The 18,380-nt window shown below is 36.6% G+C and overlaps 1 protein-coding gene across 10 annotated transcripts in view; it reads right to left on the bottom strand.

The window, feature by feature from the left end:
• The window catches only part of nfasca (neurofascin homolog (chicken) a), an 82,381-nt gene that overhangs the window by 40,554 nt on the left and 23,447 nt on the right, over positions 1 to 18,380 (bottom strand). For 8 of the 10 annotated variants that reach the window (XM_016537717.1, XM_016537715.1, XM_016537720.1 and 5 more), the window contains exons 2-3: positions 5,863 to 5,921; positions 771 to 944 (exon numbers count right to left, since the gene is read on the bottom strand). In XM_016537717.1, the coding sequence (XP_016393203.1) occupies positions 771 to 864 (94 nt within the window). In that variant the 5' untranslated portion in view covers positions 865 to 944; positions 5,863 to 5,921. Of the gene's footprint in view, positions 1 to 770; positions 945 to 5,862; positions 5,922 to 6,108; positions 6,145 to 12,459; positions 12,533 to 15,392; positions 15,572 to 18,380 lie in introns of those variants that run through there. The other 2 variants (XM_016537716.1, XM_016537718.1) reach the window with 2 other exon arrangements.

Genomic DNA, 18,380 nt, shown 5'->3' with positions numbered 1-18,380 from the left:
TCAACGATTTAACAGACTTTAATTGCAGTGTTCTTAATCTTTATAAGTTAGTAGTACTGTTCGGGTTTACAGTGTGGGGGCGTGTTAGAACGAGCCGTTTTAGGTAGGCGTGGCTGACTACTTACTTTTATAAAGAATATCTCTTTGGATTTGAGACTTTAGTCTTTGCAACTTTACAGATCTTCTTTATGCACCAAGAGCTTGTAACACTCCAAAGAGAAAGGAAAACTTGAAATCGCATCATATGACCCCTTTAATAAATTATTTTGGCACAGCACTGATGCCTGTTTATGAAAGCTTGTTTGAAAACTTCATACTCACATGAAAATATATGTCAAAGTTGTATATTGATATCACGCCTATGATTTAATGCAAAAAGGCAGAACAATAACCCCATTACAGCCTCAAAGAGTGGTTTAAAAAAACCTCATCAAAAACACGCATTAGTGCAGAGTATATCATTTATATTGCGAGTTGAAGTGGCACACTATGGAGGTCTGAATATGTGTGTGTGTCTGTGTGATGGGGGATGGGATTGTAATTCTCTGTCCCCTTGTATATACTATAAAAAGACGTTTTCCTTTCAACACGAATGAAAATATATATATATATATGAAATTTTATATTTTAATAATATTTTTGAATTTATATATATATATATATATATATATACACATACATACATACATACATATATAATTTTATTTGCAATATTTAAATTTCATTAATATAACATGACATTACAATTTAGAATTTCAATGATAACTTACGGTCCAGTGGGACTTCGATTGGAGCCGCCACCTTTAACAGCAGCAAGATTATTGACAACACTGCCAGTGCCGCCCACCGCTCCTGCGTCCACATCTCTCTCCTCCAATTGGCTGACCCCTCCCGTCCCAGGTCCCTACTGATTTACTTGCACACTTTTAGATGCGCTGTATGACCTGTGAAAAGAAAAATGCTTATTAAGGAACTTACTTAACATTACTGTGACATTTAGGAGGCGGCACTGCCCTTCCAAAAAGCACTCCTCATAGAGTCCTATTCATCCACAATTTGCAGGGAGACTCTTTAATGCTAAAATACACAATTTTGAGCATGTACTAGTGCCTGCTATGTTCACGAGTAATGCAGGCGTGGGCTGTGCATGCGTGGAGGTTTTTTAGCTGGCCTACATTTGCAGTTGGCACTAGCATTCCCTGGAGCCAATGGTCCTCTTACAGATGAATGCGGCATCAGCGCATCACCACACAACACCATGCAAACCTCCAAACCTGGAAGAAAAGGACTCTTGCTGATCAATCTGCTCCCTTGACAGGGCACCAAACCCCAAAATGAAGGACAGGGCTGTTATACAAACCACTGAGGTCTGAAAGCAGACGTTAACTCCTCTGGTACATCTGTCAAATCCTGCTTTCATAAAACTGACAGTCTCTGACTGGAGGTTAGTGACAAACGCTTCCCTGCAGATACCATCTAGTTGGAATAGTTGATCTTGGAGTCATTATGTAAATGAGCAGCCGTGGCACTGTAATTCACATGCCTCAGGTGGTCCGGGTAGAAGGATCCTTTATTATATGGAAAAATTAAAATTTTAGAATCATTGGTTGGAGCCTTGCTCTCTCCGCTCTACTGAACACAATGAGTCTAAAATTATGGTTTTCCAGCATTCTGCTCTTGTGGTTTGTTGTTCGATTAATCAGATATTACAAACTGTATGTTCTCTGTCAGTGTGAAATGTACTAAACAGATGGAAAAATGAGAGTTGGATCAAGTGAGAAATTCTCACACTGATGTGATCATTATCAAATATCCGCACACAAACCATCTGCTGCATGGGTTTAAAGTACCTCATCTTCCCTAGGGGAAGACAACACTTCACCTCTTCATATCATTCAGTCAAGAAGGGCTAAAACTGATTGTAACATGAAATATGCTGGACAACAAGGTGTGGCTTTACTTGTCGATGTCAAAATGACTGGGGCAGCCAATCAAATCAAAGAAGGCGGGCTTTACTGTTCACAAAAGCCAACCATGAATTACAACACAAAGCTCCAGTTTTAGCTGTAAAAGAGAGCAAGGTAAGACCTAGCTAAACATTTAATATTTGACAACTGTTTTCTGATAAAAATATTTGAAAATACGGTAAAGGTTACAATTTACGTGATTCATGTAACAGTGCTGTTTTTGGCATTTTAGGTATATTCCGCCAACTTCCAACAAGCAACAGCAAATGTGACCTCACCTTATCTTTTTTAACTATAGTCATGTTAGCAACAACCTACTCTACTAAAAAGGTAGCTAACTGCATTACAACTATTGACATATACAACAATAAACATAGTATTTAGCTCCATTCAGAATAGTATGTTCTGACACAACAACAATTCAAAGCATTTAACAGCATCTGAACATAAATGTACACTAAATACCACCGATAAAGCTTGAAAACCCAATAACAGATCTGAGGTGAAAAAGCAATGCACTGAATATATTACTTAATGAAGTTATTATAATAATAATAAAAAAACTTGCTATATAATGCTTGCTATATGAATATGACAAAAAGCAATTTAACAAGTAGCTACCCTGCTACTTGTCGGATAAAGCAGATTATTATAGGAAAAACTACTCTGTATTGAAAACCGCTGAACTACTAGAGCATTATTTAAAAACGCAGTTAAGTAAATAGTTATTCAACACTTACTGTATGTGAATGTAAAGACACAAAGGAGGAGAGTACACAAAAAACAAGAGAGATGCAGTGAACTCATATCAAAAACGCCCTTCAACCTGACCATCATACTCGTCATAACAGAGTCCAGGTGGTTAGAGAGAGAGAGACCGTCTGAGGCCTGGAGAGAAGATGGGCTTAAGCCAGAAACAATCTGCCAGAGAGGTCACTGTCAGCCCAGGGACCCCGGCATCCTTTTATTTCTTATTCAAACTCTTTCAAAGAGCCAACATCTCTTTAGGCTGCCAGGAATCCCATAAGCACAATTACAGGATCCTGTTAAATTCTTTTACCACTTTGGTGTCATGGTAAAAACTTGCCATAATAAGTCTGATACATATGCGTACAAGCAAATCCACACATTTATATAGCATGCATGCCTCTAGGATGAAACTCCTCCGGCAGGAGTTCTCTGGCAGGCTCAGCTGTCTGAGAAACTCACAATATGTTGAATGTCAGTACAGTAAGGATCTAACCCAAATACTGAAAAAGACTCGAGGAAACCAACTGCATTGCCAGTCTCAACCCCCATCATTCTGAGGCTTTTCAGTTCATTCCCAAGGAGCGAACTAAAGTTTAGACACATCTGATGAAGTGTTTTGTGCTCGGTGAGCTGTAGTATATTGAGATTACAGAGAAGCATGTGGGATAATAGCATGTGTCAAAGTCTCCTTCTGTGACCCCAGCAATGTGAAGACAGGATTCATGGCACACATCCTAGACAAGGTTGAATATGGTTTGCTTCCTGCCAAAGGCCAGACAAGCCATGGTTTAGTCACTCACTGAGTAGCAACAATTCATTAGTGTCTACAATATATAATATACAAAATATGAATAACGTAAGAGTAATAGCTTATTAATTGACCAGGAGCATTGACTGGTTGCTGACCGCTGACTCAAGCAAAAAAAAAAAAGAAAAAACATATTACATTACATATTACACATACATTTTTAATGTGTTGGCTATGGAAGGCCATTTGTGCCTTTAACCTAAAAATAAGGTAATTGTCAAATTATAAATTAATATTTATGTTTTGCAGTTGCAGAAACATTAAATGAAAAGCTACATAAAAATATTCTTTAAAAAGTAATAAAAAACGACAAAAGCATACAACAATTTTACAACAAAATTACTAATACTTCAACTAAAATTAAAATTGAAAATATATAATATTAGATAATATATATAAGCTTATAAATATTAAGTCTGTAATAGAGGCGGTGATACATTAAGCTAAAGAAACATGGAACAAATCACGTTGAGTCTTTTTGGTGTGTGATATTAAAGTCTGTGGTATTTGTTATGGAAGGAAAGGACAGTTAGAAAATCATATATATTTAGGGGAACAAAGGAAATTAGTAAAAAGATTTTCATGGCCAATAAGAAATATTTATGGATTTAAATGTACCTGCTATTGCATGGGGAAGTTAATTTTGGACCTTGGTACGCACTTCAGAAAAAGCATCTTCCAATCACAGCTAGTCCCTATTTAACTCCAGCCCTTAGTTAAATTATTTTCAAATTAGACTTCACATTTAATTATGTTAACACCAGCTCATCAACTGCATTCTGGGATTCATTAATGCCATATAATTAAACAGCCTGTGTGCTCTTATTTGCATGGATGTCTAGATGCATCCATATTTCAAGTTAGTATCCTTTCAAGATAGTATCCTTTCATCAACAACCAGAAAAAAATTACTGCAGAAAAACAGAAACCTTCTGTTTTTACCCAAATAGCTTGTTAGATCTGGGCTGAAGGGAGTAAGGTGGGCTTCAGCGTGCAACTAAAACAGTCATTTACAACATAATAATTCTGAAACCCACTTGAGCTCCATCAGAGCAGGTGAGTGGGCATAGTGTCACACTCTTCAGTTGTTAATGGTCACCGCTAACACAGCTTATTAATGCATGATGACAGCAGCACCCACTGGAAGACCTTATTCTGTGACAAAAGTGACACATTTTGAAATAATTTTGATACACTTAATGGGTGCAGTAAAATTTTACAAAGACATCTAGTATTCTGAATAAGAGAATGGACTCTGGAGAATCAATGTATTTGTAATACCCATATATATTGTACAGAAATATATACATTATATGTGTGTGTGTGTGTGTGTGTGTGTGTGTATAGACACACACACACACACAAATTTTTCCCAGAACAAAAAACGAAAATTTTATGTGTACATCTACATCACATCCAAGCCTTTCAGTGTAAATGCCACCTAAATGACCATTAAAACAACTTGATGCATAGCTCTAAAATAAATAAATAAATAGAACTAAATGGCATTGTGAGGTCAAATGTCCTTGGTGCCACTGTAGGTTGAAGGTCTAACAGTCTGGGGTTTCATCCCTCTGTCTCTCTCTCCATGTCCCTAGTGTGCTGATGGTAGTACAGCCCCAGGCAGTCTTCTCATCCAAACACACACACACACACACACACAACCCATACTCACACTCTATAAATACTCACATGGCCATCACAGCCAATTACCCTCAGTGGAGCCGTGCCTCTCTGCCCCAGACGCCCAACTCACTCCTCCTCGGACCCCCTTCAGCACTGTTCTTCACTGAGACAGATTCTGAGGATGCTGGACTAGATGCCCCCTACAGCTGTCACTTACACACACCATATGCATGTTTTAACACTCCATTTTCAATAGACTTGAAAAACATTACACTTGTTTTACCTGAGGGCATGAGAGAGATTTTCCATAATGTCCCACAGACAGTGTTGACACTAGAGTAAGTATTTATATATGATAACATATATCGTTCACAGAGACATAAGAAGGCCATCTGATACCAAAAAATGTATCCAACATTTAAATGAATGAATGTAGTAGATAATATATTATAAAACGGCTTTCTAGAATTGATTATGACTGGTCAATCACAGCATTCAGTGGTTAGATGTTTCTGTATAGTGACCAATGAATGTTAAATGGTGGTTGATTAATAAAATAAAATAAATAAAAAATAAAATATAATAAATATTGTAATGAATTAGCTTATAACATTACTCTCTGGAATACCTGACTGATTATTCTACAATCAAAATAAAATTAAAATATGACAGCTGCAGGGCAATCAAGATAAGTATATAATATGTACTTACACAAAATGGTTGGAAATTTGGCCAATTTCAAGGTTGATGATGGCAGAGACGTCTAAGACCTGTAAAGACAAAAAAAAAAAAAAAACGGGTTTTATGATCATTTCCAGACATGTGTTGATTCACCAGTATTCATTTATTATTATTGCTCTAATTTTAGCTTGCACCTACATACAGCCTGTTTTTAATAGAGAAAGTCACATAGAAGGAAAACTTATTAACTCTCTCTTTCAGTTTTCTGTCCTCTACCTGCAGACATGAGAGGCTTTAATATCCACCCTATTTTTCAAAGTAAACCGTTTTCTGTGAATGTGCGAGACTTCCGGTTCATTAGCCGCTGTAGGGAAATAATGAGAAGAATAACAAAGTGCAGTAAATGGTAAAACTGTTTGTACTACAAACCAGTCTGTTCATAATAAAGATAATACGTTAAAATAATATGGTAAGACACCAGTTTGCAATATCAAACAGCAAAACGAGCTGTTTTGTACAGCTAAAAATAGCTGGAAGTGAATGACACCAGAAGCCAGACACATAAAATTTTACATTACAAATGGCCGTGCCCACTCTTATGGGAAAAATAAGGTGGATAACATGAGGCATTACACTTCACATCAAAATCTGTGGCCCTGAAGACAGACGAGATTACTGAGTAGCCTACTGGACAGGAGCTGTGTAATCTTGACCTCTGAGACACAGGAGCTTGACCTCTGTCAAACAAAGGGACTACAAGGCCTTGTCTGACTTGACATAATACACTGTGTGGATGTGAGCATGCTCAAGACATGCTAGAGATGTGCGACTTGGGGACAGCTTGTCTGTGACCATTACATTTCCCAGTTGCACAATTCTGAAATGTCCTGAACACAAGGTTCATATTTGACCTAACACCATTTGTGCTATGAACATGTATGATATATCATATGGCTTGCTTAGGAGAGGTGTGCTTTCCCTTTTTTTCCTGGTAGACAATAAAATGGGTGGAATAATCCCATAGATTTAGGCCACATATACACAGCATCAGAATATAGTTGTCAGCCCTGTATTTGAGTCCTTAATATGGTTACGTTCAAACACAGTACAGTCATTTATGGTTATTGGTAAGGAATACGGGCTTAAGTACCATTACACATTCATACAGACGATATTCGAGATGCTACTGTAAGTTACTATGTGAACGTGACATTTCGAGACTTACACCTATAAGTAAATGTGATTGTCAGTCCCAAAAACTGACAGTGTGAACATAGCCTTATACTGAGAGCAGGACTCAAGTCATTCCTAATGGCCAAAATATTCAGCCAACAAGCAACCTATCCGGAACACTGTAGTAACTGCAAAGCAACATGCTCAGAAACAGTGACCAACTATATATAAACCACCTAGAACATTATATCAACCACCTACTGTAGCAATCCATGCGTAGCAACATGCTCATAAATCCTAAGCACACCCTTGCAACCTCCTAGTAACACCCTACTAACTGTATACTGAACTAAAACACTGAAAACCCTCAGAACATCCTAGCAACCACCTAGTAAACCACTCTTCCAACTACAAAGTAAAAGAACAGCAACACTGCAGTGCACCCTAGAAAATGAATTTAAACATGCTTAAAAACACTAAAAACACTCTAGAAACCACTTAGTAACCCACAGAACACTCTACCAACTGCATTGCAAAATACTCAAAAACACTCAGATCACCCTAGCAACCACATAGAGGTAGGGGCCCTATGATTTCAGCGATGCGGAAAACACGAACGGTATCCATCTCGGAATCTCGGAATCCAGTTATAAAACAGAATTGACTGTATAATGTGTAATGTCACAGAATTTGCCAAATTTTGGATGAATAAATCAAAAGTAGGTCAGTACACTTAAATCAAAATGCGATATGGACTAGTGTCAGTGAATATTAAGCCGCAAAAATACCATTTAAATATGAGTCCTGCATGTCCATGCTTGCAGTGTTTTTAGACTCTGCTGCCTCAATATATGAACACATAAACATAATCTCTACAACTGCTCTGAGAGTCACTTCATGAGCATTTTACTGTTTCTTTTGAGTAAAACTATCATCATAGCATATACAAACAGAAAACTTCACAGGTCTTCACAGGAACCCATCAAAATAAAAGTTCAGTTTAACTTGAAGAAACTGTGACCGAAATATTACTTAATGTAATGATTGTACTACTACTACTAATACAATTATTATTAAAACATAATTTTAAAGGAATATTTACCAGGAAGTTTTTTTTAGCAAAAAAAATTAAATACACAACACAGTATTTCTGGAAATAAATAAATAAATAAAATAACAATAAATTAGCATTTTTCCACTAAAATCAGTTAATTAGAGATGTTTTCGATTATTAATATTTAATGACACTATTAAAATGGAATCTAGAAAATTAAAGGAAAACAGAACAGGGCTCGCAAAATCGCTAGCCCGACATCCCGGGGCTAATGCTTTTTCCAGTCGGGCTACCAAAATGTATCACCACTCTGCCCAACGGGCTATCTTAAATGCAGATCTCCCGCGGGTCCTTAAAAACTCATAAAGTGAGTTGTATCAAACTTAAGGCCATAAAAAGTTTTAAATATGTTAAATGGTATAAGAAATGTCTTAATTATAATTTCAAGAGGTCTTGGGGACGGAAAGACAAGAGTCGCGATATGGCTGGATTAAACTTCAAAAGGCAATGATGTCATTGAATAAATATGAGCGCTGCATGTTTCAAGTCAAAACGTGGCGCGGATGTCTTTATTTGAATGTATCTGAAGGGAACCGACTGTCCTCAGAAACGTGTCTTTGGCATTTTACTTTCATTTTGCCTATAATTCCTGATAAAGCAGTGTTATGAGGCGGAGGTGCTTTGTGTACAGCCGTTACCGGGGAAACCGCAATATTTTAGTGCTCCTAAAGCGCCACCTCGTGGCAGAGAATGAATTTGCATTTCCAATAAGCCTTTCTTTGTGATTCTGGTCAGATCAATGCAAATATCAACTCATGTTTTTACGCAGCAAACACATAGAGTTGTAAATAAGAAAGAAGTTAATGTGCCTTCTAAAAATCTAAACAATTAATACAGTAATATTTAAACGTTTTAAACTGACATAATTTATATGCTTGATTTATCCCTTTTCATAAAAAAGGTCTAAAGGCTATGCTGTTGTATAAGATTTTTGTTTTTGTGAAAACCTGTATCTGAACTGTAAATCATGTAATTGTATGGCTCAGTACTGTATGTTACCACAGACATTCTCCAACCCCACTCATACTGTGTTAACTTTACTTGTGCAGCTCTTAAATAGTGAAATAAAATTCCTTCCTTCATATTTGTTGATATTTGTGTATTGAAAATATTTTTGATTGACATTTAAACTCCTATCTGATTTTCTCTATTTAAAAAAAAAAAGTATTTTTTTATTTGGGCTAGTTAAATACATTTCCGGGCTACCAAAATCTGAAGAGTACCTGCCCGAAGGGCTACCAGGGATTTTGACATTTTGCGAGCCCTGCAGAACTTGGTAAAAATAAAACTGAATTTGAGAAAAAAAAAACATTTCATAGGGCCTTAAAATGTAATTTTTGTTGAACTTTTGATAAATAGTTTAATATTGTTTATATTAATTATATATTAATTATATTAATATAATTAATTAGACATGCTTTTTGATGAATACAATTTAATTAAACATTTAAAACAGAGAAAAATTAAAACAAAAAATGCAATCTAGAAAATTAAAACAGAATTTGGAAAAAATAAAATGGAATTTGGGAAAAAATAAAAACGGATTTCTTAAGGCCCTAACATAGAGTCTACAAAAAAAAAAACTCAGCAACCACCAAGCAGACCCAATAATACCCTAGCAACTGCATAACAATCAAAAACACTCAGAACACCTTAGCAACCATGCAAAACATAATAGCAACTATATTGCAACATGATCAAAACACTCAGAACATCTTAGCAACCACCTAGTGGCCACAGAGAATACCCTAGCAACCACCAAACAGCTCCCATAATTCCCTAGCAACTGCATAACAACCGAAAACACTTGGAACACCTTAGTAACCATCTCTATCAGTCCCCAGAACACTCTAGCAACTGCATAGATAGTCCACAAAACATTGTAGCAACTGCACAGCAATCAAAAACAGTCAGAACACCCTAGCAACCACTAAGAACCCCATACATGATAAAGCAATCACACTGTACAGTGCAAGGAAAATCTTGAACTGGCATTTTAGGATAAACAGATCTGAAATGACGAAGATAACAGATGTGTAGTTTTGTGTAGGGTTGTCACTAACGATTATTTTAGTAATTGAGTAATTGGTCTATTATTCTGATGATTAATCAAGTAATCGGATAATTATAATTAATTTTTTGTAGTAATGAAAATAGACCTAATCGACCAACAATAGACTTTAAAATTACTTAAAATACATACATACATTATAGCAATGGGGCAATAATAATTAGTTCAAATAAAGTATCAAAAGCAAGTAATAATATAGTTTTATAATAAACAAAATATAACAAAACTCTTAAAATACAGAAATTATTATAAACAGAGCTAATGTACATTACGCATTGTAAAATGCCTGCAGAGTGCGCCAACGGCCTGACGATTGTTTTTACACTTTACTGCACGATCTAATCTTTGCTTAATATTGACTAAACAACATTTAATTCAAATGTCCACTTAATCTTTAATATTTGGCCACTTCTTTATGACATAAATGCTACAGCCACTGTAATTTCTTGAATATGTGGACATCAAAATGTGTAAACTCAGAGTGAGGGTTTAAGCTTTTATTTTGAAATCACAATGAACAGCTAGCATATTTAGAAAGATATTGATTATCCTGTGTTTGCCTAGGTTTATAAATTATTTCCCTTTCAAATCTGATGAAATGGTGCACTTTGCATTCCCAGATGAACACAAGATGTTGAGATGGCGTTTAAGATGCTCCACGCATTTAAATGATAACTGTTTGTGTGGAGCAGCATTTACTGTGAATGGAGACGCTCTGAGACGCAGGTACATAACCTACAGGCATGTATATATTTAAAGCACATATATTAAACCTGCATCGCATATATTTATTTAATTGAATTATAGCGTTTCTGAATTCACAATAGCATTATGCTTTTATATATTTTTATGGGCTTTTTATTCCTTTTATTGAGATAGGACAGCACAGAGATGACAGAAAAGCATGGGATGGAGAGAGGGGAGCGGGATCGACAAAGAACCTAGAGACAGGAATCGAATTCGGGTCACCGTGAGCGCAATTGCACTGTATGTCAATGCACTTGGCGCCAACAGCATTATGCTTTATTATAATTTTTAAATGGGTTTAATATACCATGCAGCCTTGGAAAACAGTCTAATAATACGTGGATTCTCCGTGGAATGTGCCACTTCCGGTATTTTGCCGGTTACTCGACAAAATGCAATCGAGGATTTTTTTAAATCAAGTACTCGAATTGAATAGAGGAATCATGACAGCCCTATTTTTGTGTTACAAATGTGGACAGTTCTGAGGGAAAGGACAGACATGAGGACATGTCAAACCAAAAACACCCACAAAAGCCGGGAGGAAGGTGGTCTGAACTTCTGTTCTCGTTGACAACCAGACAACCCATCAGTCACGCAATCATACACACAGCCTCTTGCTCACACTTCACCAGACCTCTTCCCAGGAGCTCACAAAAGGTTCTTCCTGCCTCCCTCGAAGCGCAATGTTTACATGCTCCTTTAGTTTTACATCTATTGTATGTTTGTCACCCAAATATCTCATATTGTCCAGTAACATCTGCTCCTCACAGAATACACTTCCTGTGTGACCTCTGACACCGTCCATTACCGGATCTTATTAGCCTTTACAGGTCAGAAGGCCACAGTAATAACAGTCCACGCAGATGGGCAAAACGGTCCAATATGCAATGTCCTCCAACTAAAGCTGGGTTGTGGACATACTTATGCTTTAACTTGCACTAAAGGTGCTGGACAAATAAACTAAGACTTCAGTGAAGGTAAGACAGACGAGTGTGCAGAGCTGTGTGGATCACATGGTTGGCAGGAGCGATGGTTTAATGTTGCAGAATGACCTAGTTATACCAGGAGAGAGGATGGAGAGAATAGATGCGGGGAGGGGGCGGCAGGGAGAGGAAAGGGAGGGGACGCAGAAAAGGGGGACCTTGGAGGAGCAGAATGAAAAGTAGTTTGGTGGAAAGTGAGAGGAAGACGGGAGGAGGATGGAAGATGGTGGAAAAGCAATGGAGTGAAAGAGGCATATCTCCAGCCCTGAGGGGAACAATAAATCAATCCTGCCTCTTCCTGATTAGAGCCGAAACTCTTCTTACTCCTCCCACTCACTGCTGTCAAATATTACCTGATGTATAATAACACCTGCAAAAACCTGGAAAATGACACCGTTGAGACGTTTATGCATAAAAGTAGTCTAAAGTTCTCTCTGGTGTGGATTCAAAGCAGATCTAGCAATATGAGAATATGATATGCAATATGAGCAGAGGCAAGAGCTGTCTGGATGTTTTACCGGAAGCTGCCAGATGCTGACCTACTCTACTGAAGGTGGGATGAGGGGGATCCTTGCGGCAAGGAGAAGAGCTGGGTCATGATGCTCTGATGGTCTTGTAGTGACAAATAAACAAATTTAAAACACATTTTTGACATCACTGGTTTTAAATGATATGATGGTGAAGACTTAATCATGAAAGTCAAACGATGGTTAATTATTTAGGTTGATATATTTAAAAATAAATTAAGGAATGAATGTACTTACATTTTTTTTAGAAAGCTTTGAAGGGGATAAATTATAAAAACACAACATTGTTTTTACCATGCTGAGAGTAGTGTAGGATGAAATCCTGAATGTGTCAATTAGATTGTGAAATTAAGACATTTATTTAACAAGGATGCATAAGTTTGATCAAAAGAGACAGAAAAGACATACAAAATTTTATATTATATTATACTATATTATATTATATTATATATTATATTATATTATATTACTATTTTATATTATTAACAGAAAGTTCAAAGTCGTGTTTGACATTATAATATAATATAATATAATATAATATTAAAATTTCAAACAAATGATTGAACTTTCTGTTAATGAAAGACTTCTGAAAAAATGCATCAGTGTTTAAAAAAACAACAACAAAAACAAAAACACAGAACAGTTTTCAACACTGACAATAATATTTCTAGGAAATGTTTCTTGAACACCAAATCAGCATATTAGAGTGATTTCTAAAGGATCATGTGACACTGAAAATTCAGGTTTGCCACCACAGCAATACATTATTAAAATATATATATATATATATATATAATATATTAATTATATTTTTTTTAATTGAAAACCACTAAATTAAATACTGCATTTTTGATCACAAAAAAGCAGCCTTACTGAGCATAAGAGACTTTGGCTGAAAAACATCTTACCAACCTCAAACCTGAACAGTAGTGTATATGTCAATATTATATTAATTTAAATGTTGATAATTCAACATTAAATATTGATAATTCAACAATTCAAGTGTTGCCAATATAGGATATGTAAAAGTAGATTTAAACCATCAAATTGAAGGAACAACTATTAATGCAAAGATTTAAAACAGCACCACCTTAAAGAGATTTTGACCACAGAAACTCTTTTGTGTCCCCCAAATGAACATTCAAATCCTTCTCAAATCTAATCATCATCATCCCAGAGATGTTTTCTATTTTGCCCCTTTTCAAATGCCCCCTAAGAAATGTGTCTGATTGGGGTCAGCAATAGTTTTATACACCATTACATGTTCAGAATCAGATATCTAAAGGGAGTTTATTCACTATTCAACACATACTAACCTAGCAGTGGGTTTTATCGGTCTACTGCATGTCTAAAACATGCTGTGCCCCAACTGAAATATTTAAGACCCCCTTCTTCTCCTATACCCTTAAAGACGACCACCCTCCTACATCCTTTCAGCACAGCTTTAGTCTAGTTTAGTTCCATTCTAAAGTGAAATTGGATTCTGCCTAATCTCCGCCAGCACATTCGCTTTCCTCTCATTTCCTCCTGCAATGTTTAATTCAGTATTTATCCAATCACAGAGAGGTCACACATTGGAGTAAACAGAACAATGGAAAACCTTCTTTGATGTGTTCTTGTATTGATTTTTTATTTTATCCTATTTATTCTGTTTTAGTGGATTATAAAAATCTGTTTTGCCGTGTGGATATCCTGTAACTCAATAAGACGAGATGAGTTTGTGCCTCGGGAGAGACAGCGATAGGTGGGCAGACAACAGGAACCAATCCTAAGGCGCGCACACCCAAACCCAGCTCTCCTGCTAATGACCCAATTCATACATACTAATATATGTTTTTAAGTCACTTCATTGTTTATTTTTATCTTCTTATTTTCTTCCTGCCCACATCTGAACAGAAATGCAACCCAGCTGCTCATAATCCAAACTCTTCTCGCCCGAGTTCCCGCCGTAGACGACCTGGTCGCTAGGGCTCCATAGCAACAACATCGGGTGAGGGGTGTTTGTGTGTATTATTATTTTATTTTTTTTGAGTACAACACTCATCCCAGAGGAGAAGTGTGCAACGCCCATTACCAAGCCAGCGTGTGTGTATCCGTAATGGGGTGGCAATGTGTTTTGTTTAAAGTCAAGAGAGAAGGTACAAAATGTACAACCTTTTTATTTACATTATCAGGTCTGTTAAGCACCACATTGTTAAGACTCAAACGACAGGCTTTCAAAGGCATAAAAATGGCAAATAAAAATGAAAACAGTGTAAACCACACATGTGTGCTGTTGCCTGGATACTAAGTAATAAGGGTTCATTAGAGGTGCAGCAGCTGTGTGTTATTGCACAAAACAGGATTTAAAAAAAATAAATAAATAAAAACTATGCTAAAAACATACCACACCGTATATTTCTGATTGATTTCCCTTTTTAAGCATTTTAGGAACAGCTTTAGAGAAATCAAAATAAACTAGCTCAAACTAGCCTTAGCCTGTTTTCTGTATGTTTATACATATAGACTGAGGTCACATATAGGCTAGTTATGAATATTTAATGAATGCTGATTCCTGTGAAGCTGACGAAAAAACCCTATTGACAGGTTTAGACAAGTACCTTAAAAATAGATGGAAAGAAATGTTGATTTTTTTTACAGATGATGAACTGACTATTGATGTATCATAAAAAATCATAATAGAAATCATAAAGTATCATAAAAATCTAACCCCCCTTTTGGAACCTTTAGGGAAAGAAAAATAAACTAAATTCAAGATTCAAAAGTAAATTTTTATATCATATTTATGTCCTTTCGCTTCTAAAGTAAACCTTATTTTAAGACTGGTTAGATATTATTACTGAAACAACACAACACTTTTTTGCAGTGTGGTTAGCAGGAGTGATGGTTCACAAAAATAGCTGCTGGGACTCATTTCCTGGATGTGTCCATCTGCCTGTGGTTACCTTGGTGATTAAATACATTCTGGATCTCTTAATGGTTGTAGCTGTGCCATCCCACCTCCTGGGACACGGGTTCCCTGCTCCTCCCTGTGTTTTTCTCCTCCTTCGTTCCTGCTTATCATAAGGAGGGATTGGTGGATTGTGTGAAGGGTGTGAATATAGTCTCTAGAGATGCCCGCTTGCTGCCGAATGATAAGAAACGTGCGTTAGTATGTGTGTGCATGCTTATGTGTGAGTTTGATTGAATTTGCATGTGTGTTTGAGTCTATGTGTGAATGAGTGTGTGGTAGAGAAGTGGGGTCTGGGAGATGAGCTGCTGACAAATCCATTAATTAAACCTCAGAAATCCATCCACTGCACAATAACAACTACAAGAAATGCCCCTGGATCTAATTTAGGAAGGTGGGCTTTTGTGATTATTCTGGACACATGCTGCCATTAAAGCTCTCAGAATAGAGAAAGCCAATCAATGAATGAGATGGCAACTGAGAACATGTCCCTCCTTGTACAGACAAAGAATAGACATGATGTTTTAACCTCAATGATTAATAAAAAAAAAATGCAGCTTATATATATATATATATATATATATATATTCAATTTTAACACAATTCTAACAAATTTTACTAGTAATTTAAAAGTTTGTATAAATAATATATATAAATATTAATGCTACTTAATTGACATTTGTAAATAATTGGGTCTGTCAACAGAGTAAAATTATCACATATATTTCAAATAAACTATATGTTAAACAATTTAAAAATTGGCTAAACTTAACTAATTTCTGGTTTGGTGTCAATGGAGGGGTACTGGAAAAAAGGTTGGGAAATTTGTGGTACAAACTCTTCAACAAAGGCTCCTCAAAGACAACACAGCTCCGAAACATGACAAGCATGCTGCTAAGAAACCCATAATCACACTTGAAACACGTTTCACACAAGCACTCTATGCTAATCATATTCAAACAAAGAGAATCCCTAAAATCCCTAAGAAATACAGCTAATTACTTTGTGCTTCGCCTCAGAGCATCCAAAGGGTTTTTCAAGCCCCTGAAGCAGAGAGAGGACCAGCTTTGTGGGAGACCATCTCCGTCCTTAAACCATTCCGACTGAACCTGTTCCAAATGCCACAGGGTCAATGCAGTTGGTGCATTCAGGCACTGAAGATAATAGATGCGCATGCTATTTACAGTGCTTTTTTAATTCTGTAGTTTATGCTAAAAGCTAAAGCCTCAAGATTCACCCTTCTCTCAGATCTGAAGACACCAGCAAATCGCAGTGGACTGACGTCTGATGAATCAGACTCATGTGTATTCCACGCCGGGCTCTGTTGAACTTCATGTTTGCTTCGGCTCGTACTGTTGCCCTCAGGCGCTGTGCATGAGGCAATACGAGGTCATAATTCAGGTCAATGCTTTTTTAGAGACATACAAATCATACCTCTGAATTTATTCCTCACATTTTTTGGTGGATTGGCATGTAATACAGCCTATCCCTTTTAGTCACAGGAAATGTGTGTGGATTATTTCTGCATGCTACTAACACGTTTCTGTCGTCGCCCTTCATGCAACATCCATAAAACATGCTCTGACAGCTTCGAGCAACAATAATATCCACAAATGGATCAAAAATGCAGGAAAGAAGAAATATACTCAAGCTTTTGATCGTGTGCTAATACTGTAGTTTCTTATATTAGCCTTTGTCTTCTGGTGATCTTGGCAATACAGGAACATTTATAGCTATTTTGTGATCCTCAATATGTTTCTGAATGAATGTGTGTAATGTGTAAGCACGTTACTCTTTCAGTCACACACTTTCAGTAGGAAAAATCACGCAATTCAAGCGCAATGCTCAAGGGTCCAACAACTGTTCCCCATCTGGGATTTGAGCATCTGGCTCCATATTCTCTTCAAAATGTCAGTTCTTACAGTATGATCTTACTGTAGCCTACCTGTAATACTATTACGCTATTATAAAACAGAAGCATAGGTCTGGAAGTGCTGACTAACAGCTGTGAGTGCAATTATGCTGCATATGAGGGTAATTTTGCTGAGTTTGCCACAATAGACTATGTATTCACTCAGCACCACACAGGCAACAGAAGAGCTTAGCTAGTCTTGACACGAACACAAGGGAAACGATTAATACTCCAAAAGAGCATTGCCAGTGTCACCAGTGCTAAATCTCTCATTATGGAAAGCAGAAGGCTTTTTAAACCACACAGACCTGGACTAATTGGAGACGTTCTGGAACAATCCATCCATGCCTGGCCCGATCTCAAGACGTAAATGAGCAGTACCAGACCACTTTTTATTCTATAAAAGGACATTTATCCACTCTGAAAGGCAGCGTAAATTATATGAAAATATATTACTGAATCCAGACAGTGATTTTACAAATTAATTCATTCTTTTTGTGCAATCAGTGCACATTTTATTGGTAAATCATCAGGCATGATGAGAAGTGAGAAGGAATCGCATAAGCTTACTACTTCTGTGGTATACAGCGCATATATATATATATATATATATATATATATATATATATATATATATCTGAATGTCTGGTGTGTTGGGTTAAGCATAAGTGTAAATGTGCCATTGTGGGAACATTTCTAAGTTATACTAAGTAAACTGATAAGTTTAAATATTTACAGTGAAAGAGCCTCTCTGTGCATTATCTGCGAGTACATTAACATCCTCCTGTTCAGCCCGCACAAAGCAATGGGCTTTCCAACCCCCCCATACACAGAAACGCATAGATCTACACAATCAGCCCCTTGTATTGCATGTCCGGTTGTATGGCTGATTCAACAGTGCTGATGATATTACACAACGTCATAATGTCATTGTCACAAGTCTGAGATGTTTTTGCCTTTTTTTCAGGTGCATTCATCCAGAACTTCACTCATGGTTCCGGTCTAGGCCACTAACAATATTTACATTAAGGCGCGACAGAAGCTCTTTTGTAAAATGACAGTAACCATTTA

This window comes from Sinocyclocheilus rhinocerous, unplaced genomic scaffold (assembly GCF_001515625.1).
Source record: "Sinocyclocheilus rhinocerous isolate Xijiao unplaced genomic scaffold, SAMN03320098_v1.1 scaffold576, whole genome shotgun sequence".
In the NCBI taxonomy this organism is placed as follows: Eukaryota; Metazoa; Chordata; class Actinopteri; order Cypriniformes; family Cyprinidae; genus Sinocyclocheilus; species Sinocyclocheilus rhinocerous.
Note: the sequence above shows the minus strand (reverse complement) of the source record. Positions and strands in the feature narration are given on the sequence as shown.